Consider the following 7,500-nt stretch of genomic DNA (forward strand, 5'->3'; position numbering starts at 1 on the left):
ATCCATCATCCTGCAGCAGCAGGATGTGTTAGGAGGAAGTGGCAGCTTGATGAGAAGTAACGGTGCTGCAAAGGGTCAAAATAGTAGCTGTTAGGCCCCACGCCAAGCCCAGTGAGGTGGAAATACATTAATAAATGGAGGCATGAGATTAAAAAAAGTAACGTGTTATGCTCGGTCCTTAATCACATCACGATTAACACGTTAATGCTGACAGCCCTAATTTATATATATATATGTGTGTGTTTATATGCATGTTTATATGATAAATATGTATTTATATATGTGTATAAAACACAGTGCAGTTAAAAGTATTGATATTTTGCAAAGAAGGATGGGTAAATGTGTCAGTCTGTATATGTGTAAAGCTGGAGAGATATATATACATATATAGAAGGTGGTTCTAGAAGTACTGACTCAGGGGGGCTGAATACTTTTACACGCCACACTTTTTATCAGAGATGCCCTGAATCCAGGATCCTGCTTCTGATTGGGCTGAATATTGGGCTTGTTGACGGGGTTGGGTTTCTGCTGAACCCTACGCTGTCACTCCGCGCTACGCTGGTCGCCGTCATGACGGCGCCGTTGATTACAGGAAGGTGTTTACGGAGGTGGGGCGTTCAATGCAGTAGGAAAAAGTGTTGTTTGGCAGTACTTTCAGTCAAAAGAAGGCCATTCAAGTCCAGCTACATGTTCAATCTGCAATGCTGATTAGTCTGGTGGTGGCGAGGACCCTAAACAATACACAACATCACCGCTGTTACAACATCTGGTCTGAAACATCTGGAAGAATACGAGCTGAGCATGAAGGAATCTACAGACAGCAGCCAGAATGCAGCAACTTCAGGTACGGCAAAGGAAGGACAGTCACTGTTTACTTCATTAATGTGTTGACTGTGTTCATGGACTGAGGACGGGACGAGGACTCAGCCCAACCCCAAAAATCTGGATTCGGTGCATCCCTAGTCTAAACATCATGCAGGTCAGAGTATATCTCAGTCCTGTTTCTTTTGACTCACCACTTTAAGATACGCCAGAAAACAAACTGCTCGTCACATTTCCAGGAGCCCAAAGTTAACGTCTTGGAAGAAAGGTCCTCAGAAAGCAGACGCTGAAGTGTGTGAAGGTGCTCCGTGTGCTTCAGGCTGGACACACGCAGATAAACAGACTGTAAACCCAGAAGCTTTGGGTCTGAACAGCTGGTCGGACTTGAGTCACCACAGAGTTTAACTGACGTTTGCGGAGTCACAGCGGTGAGATGACCTGATGAACCTGAACACACCAGAGTGTGTGATGTTAGAATATTATAAATCCAGCAGCTTGTTTCAGGGTTGTCTCTCTCCGTCCAGAGAGCCAGGCGGAGTCTGGAGCGCTGAACACAGCACATCGGTCCAAGTCTTCATCTTCATGACGTGGAAACTCAAAAATATCCTTCGCTCTCTGTCCTCCGTAACGTTGAACACAGATCTGGGATCAGTGGATGTTTAGTGAAACGCTCAGAGTCTGACTGTGTGTGTGTGTGTGTGTGTGTGTGTGTGTCTCCTCTCATCATCATCATCGCAGCAGGTGACTGACACGTGCTCCATGGCAACGCAATGTCAACACTACGTGAACATGCAATATCCTGTGTGTGTCACACAGGTAATGACAGGTGTGCACTGTGTAATCAGCATCTTCCTGCTGCTTTGAACCTCTGAGGAGCTCAGGTTGGGTTCAGGTGTCCATCAGCCATTCAGTGTAATGTTTAATGTAATATTTCAGATGTAGTGTATATGGTTGTGTAGAGCAGAGACCACCTAACTGCCAAAATATCTCAACAATAGACCTACTTCAACAGATAGAGCCAGCTGACTGTCTCTCTGTTTCCATGGTAATGAGGAAGAATGATGCTGACGATCCATCTCTCATTTTGTGTGTGTGTGTGTGTGTGTGTGTGTGTGTGTGTGTGTGTGTGTGTGTGTGTGTGTGTGTGTGTGTGTGTGTGTGTGTGTGTGTGTGTGTTGCAGCACAACGCTCCGATCCCTCAGGGCGGCCGAGGAGCGATCCAGTTTGTTACTCAGTACCAACACGCATCAGGACAGAGACGCATCAGAGTCACAACCACTGCCAGGAAGTAGGAACACACACACACACAGAGACAGACAGAGACACACACACAGAGACAGACAGAGACACACACACACACACACAGAGACAGACAGACAGACACACACACACACACACAGACACACACACACACACACACACACACACACACAGACAGAGACACAGACACACACACACACACACACAGACAGACAGAGACACAGACACACACACAGAGACACACACACAGACACACACACACACACAGACACACACACACACACACACACACACACACACACACACACACACACAGAGACAGACACACACACACACACACACACACACACAGACAGACAGAGACACAGACACACACACACACACACACACACACACACAGAGACAGACAGACACACACACACAGACAGACAGACAGACAGACAGACACACACACACACACACACACAGAGACAGACAGACACACACACACACACACACACACACACACACACACACACACACACACACACACACACACACACACACAGAGACACAGACACACACACACCCACACCTACACACTTCCACACACACACCTACACACTTGCACGCACACAGAGACACACACACACACACACACACACACACACACACAGAGACACACAGACACACACACACACACACACACACACACACACACACACACACACACACACACACACACACACACATCTCCTACAGTGCTTCTCCTCTTCATATCCTTTTTCCTCCAAACTTTCTTCCTGATCTCTTCTCTTTTTTTCCGTCCGTCTTTCCTCCTCCCGTCTTTCTTTCCTCCGCTCGTCTTTCCTCCTCTCGTCTTTCTTTCCTCCTCTCGTCTTTCTTTCCTCCGCTCGTCCGTCTTTCCTCCTCTCGTCCTTTTTTCCTCCTCTCATCTTCTCGTCTTCTCCTATTCTTTTTCATCCTCTCCTATTTTTCTGTTCTGGGTTTTTGGCACTTTTTTCAATGCTTTATTCTGTGTTTTGATTATCTTTCTCCATCTCTTCCCCCCCCGCAGCTGGGCGGACGCTCAGACTCAGATCCAGAGCATCGCGGCGTCCTTCGATCAGGAGGCGGCGGCCATCTTGATGGCGAGGTTGGCAGTGTTCCGGGCGGAGACAGAGGAGGGGCCCGATGTCCTCCGCTGGCTGGACAGACAGCTCATCAGACTGGTGGGTTACAGCTCATATACCATAATAATCTGGTGTTACAGCTCATATACCATAATAATCTGGTGGTTACAGCTCATATACCATAATAATCTGGTGGGTTACAGCTCATATACCATAATAATCTGGTGGTTACAGCTCATATACCATAATAATCTGGTGTTACAGCTCATAAACCATAATAATCTGGTGGTTACAGCTCATATACCATAATAATCTGGTGGTTACAGCTCATAAACCATAATAATCAGCTCATATACCATAATAATCTGGTGGTTACAGCTCATATACCATAATAATCAGCTCATATACCATAATAATCTGGTGTTACAGCTCATATACCATAATAATCTGGTGTTACAGCTCATATACCATAATAATCTGGTGGGTTACAGCTCATATACCATAATAATCTGGTGGGTTACAGCTCATAAACCATAATCTGGTGGTTACAGCTCATAAACCATAATAATCTGGTGGTTACAGCTCATATACCATAATAATCTGGTGTTACAGCTCATATACCATAATAATCTGGTGGGTTACAGCTCATATACCATAATAATCTGGTGTTACAGCTCATATACCATAATAATCTGGTGGGTTACAGCTCATATACCATAATAATCTGGTGGTTACAGCTCATATACCATAATAATCTGGTGGTTACAGCTCATAAACCATAATAATCAGCTCATATACCATAATAATCTGGTGGTTACAGCTCATAAACCATAATAATCTGGTGGGTTACAGCTCATATACCATAATAATCTGGTGTTACAGCTCATAAACCATAATAATCTGGTGGTTACAGCTCATAAACCATAATAATCAGCTCATATACCATAATAATCATATGATTTTAAAGAATAATCAGGAGGATTGTGTGTTTTTGTTTCAGTGTCAGAAGTTTGGAGATTACCACAAAGACGATCCAAACTCCTTCAGGTTCTCTGAGACCTTCTCGCTCTACCCTCAGGTGATCTACATCCCATAATGCTCTGCTCCACATCCCATAATGCTCTGCTCTAGGGCTGAACGATTAATTGCATTTGCGATTATATCGCAATATGATAAAACGCGATTTCCTAATCGCAAAGGCTGCGATTTGGTCACGTGACTCGCGAGAGCAAATCAGTCTCCACCCGCAGAGTAAGCATCTTAGCACGCTAACGCTACGCCGTACCTGGAGCAGATTCCTGTCATTCAAACAACTCTGAGTGTGTGTGTCTGTGTGTGTGTGTGTGTCTGTGTGTGTGTGTATACCTTTTTTTTTGACATTTTTTGTATGCTTTTGGAGCTATTTTTGTAACGTATTTCCCGTCACTAACGTGTTGTTCTCTGTCACTGACGTGTTGTTCTCTGTCACTAACGTGTTGTTTCCTGTCACTAACGTGTTGTTTCCTGTCACTAACGTGTTGTTCCCCGTCACTAACGTGTTTCCTGTCACTTATGTGCTTCCTGTCACTAACGTGTTATTCCCCGTCACTGATGTGTTCCCCGTCACTAACGTGTTTCCCGTCACTAACGTGTTGTTCCCCGTCACTAACGTGTTCCCCGTCACTAACGTGTTCCCCGTCACTAACGTGTTGTCCCCCGTCACTAACGTGTTGTTCTCTGTCACTAACGTGTTGTTCCCCGTCACTAACGTGTTGTTCCCTGTCACTAACGTGTTGTTCCCCGTCACTAACGTGTTCCCCGTCACTAACGTGTTTCCCGTCACTAACGTGTTGTTCCCCGTCACTAACGTGTTTCCCGTCACTAACGTGTTGTTCCCCGTCACTAACGTGTTCACTAACGTGTTCCCCGTCACTAGCGTGTTTCCCCGTCACTAGCGTGTTTCCCCCGTCACTAGCGTGTTGTTCTCGTCACTAGCGTGTTTCCCCGTCACTAACGTGTTGTTCCCCCGTCACTAACGTGTTGTTCCCCGTCACTAACGTGTTGTTCCCGTCACTAACGTGTTGTTCCCTGTCACTAACGTGTTGTCCCCCGTCACTAACGTGTTGTTCCCCGTCACTAACGTGTTGTTCCCCGTTCCCCGTCACTAACGTGTTCCCCGTCACGAACGTGTTCCCTGTCACTAACGTGTTCCCCGTCACGAACGTGTTGTCCCCCTGTCACTAACGTGTTGTTCCCCGTCACTAACGTGTTGTTCCCGTCACTAACGTGTTGTTCTCTCGTCACTACGCGTGTTCGTCCCGTGTCGCTAACGTGTTCCCCGTCACGAACGTGTTCCCGTCACTAACGTGTTCCCCGTCACGAACGTGTTCCCTGTCACTAACGTGTTTCCTGTCACTAACGTGTTGTTCCCCGTCACTAACGTGTTGTTCCCCTGTCACTAACGTGTTGTTTCACTAACGTGTTGTTCCCCGTCACTAACGTGTTGTTCCCCGTCACTAACGTGTTGTTCTCCGTCACTAACGTGTTGTTCCCCGTCACTAACGTGTGTTCTCTGTCACTAACGCTGTTGTTCCCCGTCACTAACGTGTTGTTCCCTGTCACTAACGTGTTCCCCGTCACTAACGTGTTGTTCTCCGTCACTAACGTGTTGTTCTCTGTCACTAACGTGTTGTCCTCCGTCACTAACGTGTTGTTCTCTGTCACTAACGTGTTTCCTGTCACTAACGTGTTGTTCTCTGTCACTAACGTGTTGTTCCCCGTCACTAACGTGTTCCCTGTCACTAACGTGTTTCACTAACGCGTTGTTCCCCGTCACTAACGCGTTGTTCCCCGTCACTAACGTGTTGTCCCCCGTCACTAACGTGTTGTTCCCCGTCACTAACGTGTTGTTCCCCGTCACTAACGGTGTGTGTATGTGTGTGTGTGTGTCTGTGTGTGTGTGTGTATACCTTTTTTTTTTTTACATTTTTTGTATGCTTCTGGAGCTATTTTTGTAACGTATTTCCCGTCACTAACGTGTTGTTCTCTGTCACTAACGTGTTGTTCCCCGTCACTAACGTGTTCCCTGTCACTAACGTGTTCCCCATCACTAACGTGTTTCACTAACGTGTTTCACTAACGTGTTCCCGTCACTAACGTGTTCCCTGTCACTAACGTGTTCACCATCACTAACGTGTTTCACTAACGTGTTCCCCGTCACTAATGTGTTCCCCGTCACTAACGTGTTTCCTGTCACTAACGTGTTTCACTAACGTGTTTCCCGTCACTAACGTGTTCCCCGTCACTAACGTGTTCACCGTCACTAACGTGTTTCACTAATGTGTTCCCCGTCACTAACGTGTTTCACCAACGTGTTCCCGTCACTAACGTGTTTCACTAACGTGTTCCCCGTCCCTAACGTGTTTCACTAACGTGTTCCCCGTCCCTAACGTGTTTCACTAACGTGTTCCCCGTCACTAACGTGTTCCCTGTCACTAACGTGTTCCCCGTCACTAACGTGTTCCCCGTCACTAACGTGTTCCCCGTCACTAACGTGTTTCACTAACGTGTTTCACTAATGTGTTCCCCGTCACTAACATGTTCCCTGTCACTAACGTGTTTCACTAACGTGTTCCCCGTCACTAATGTGTTCCCCGTCACCAACGTGTTCCCCGTCACTAACGTGTTTCACTAACGTGTTTCACTAACGCTGTTCACCGTCACTAACGTGTTCACCGTCACTAACGTGTTTCACTAACGTGTTCCCCGTCACTAACATATTCCCCGTCACTAACGTGTTCCCCGTCACTAACGTGTTTCACTAACGTGTTTCACTAACGTGTTCCCCGTCACTAACGTGTTTCACTAACGTGTTCCCCGTCACTAACGTGTTCCCCGTCACTAACGTGTTCCCCGTCACTAACGTGTTCACCTTCACTAACGTGTTCCCCGTCACTAACGTGTTCCCCGTCACTAACGTGTTCCCCGTCACTAACGTGTTCCCCGTCACTAACGTGTTTCACTAACGTGTTCCCCATCACTAACGTGTTCCCCGTCACTAACGTGTTCCCTGTCACTAACGTGTTTCACTAACGTGTTCCCCGTCACTAATGTGTTCCCCGTCACTAACATGTTCCCTGTCACTAACGTGTTTCACTAACGTGTTCCCCGTCACTAATGTGTTCCCCGTCACTAACGTGTTCCCCGTCACTAACGTGTTTCACTAACGTGTTCCCCGTCACTAACGTGTTCCCCGTCACTAACGTGTTTCACTAACGTGTTCCCCGTCACTAACGTGTTCCCCGTCACTAACGTGTTTCACTAACGT

General features: G+C 46.8%; 1 protein-coding gene across 3 annotated transcripts in view; it reads left to right on the top strand.

Annotated features, from left to right (window-relative positions):
* sec23a (Sec23 homolog A, coat complex II component) overlaps window positions 1-7,500 on the top strand; it is a 29,758-nt gene that overhangs the window by 19,118 nt on the left and 3,140 nt on the right. For all 3 annotated transcript variants that reach the window (XM_078277595.1, XM_078277597.1, XM_078277596.1), the window contains exons 13-15: window positions 2,004-2,110; window positions 3,140-3,293; window positions 4,195-4,272. In XM_078277595.1, coding sequence (XP_078133721.1) covers window positions 2,004-2,110; window positions 3,140-3,293; window positions 4,195-4,272 — 339 coding nt within the window. The remainder of the gene's footprint in view (window positions 1-2,003; window positions 2,111-3,139; window positions 3,294-4,194; window positions 4,273-7,500) is intronic.

This window comes from Sander vitreus, chromosome 20 (genome assembly GCF_031162955.1).
Source record: "Sander vitreus isolate 19-12246 chromosome 20, sanVit1, whole genome shotgun sequence".
NCBI lineage: Eukaryota > Metazoa > Chordata > Actinopteri > Perciformes > Percidae > Sander > Sander vitreus.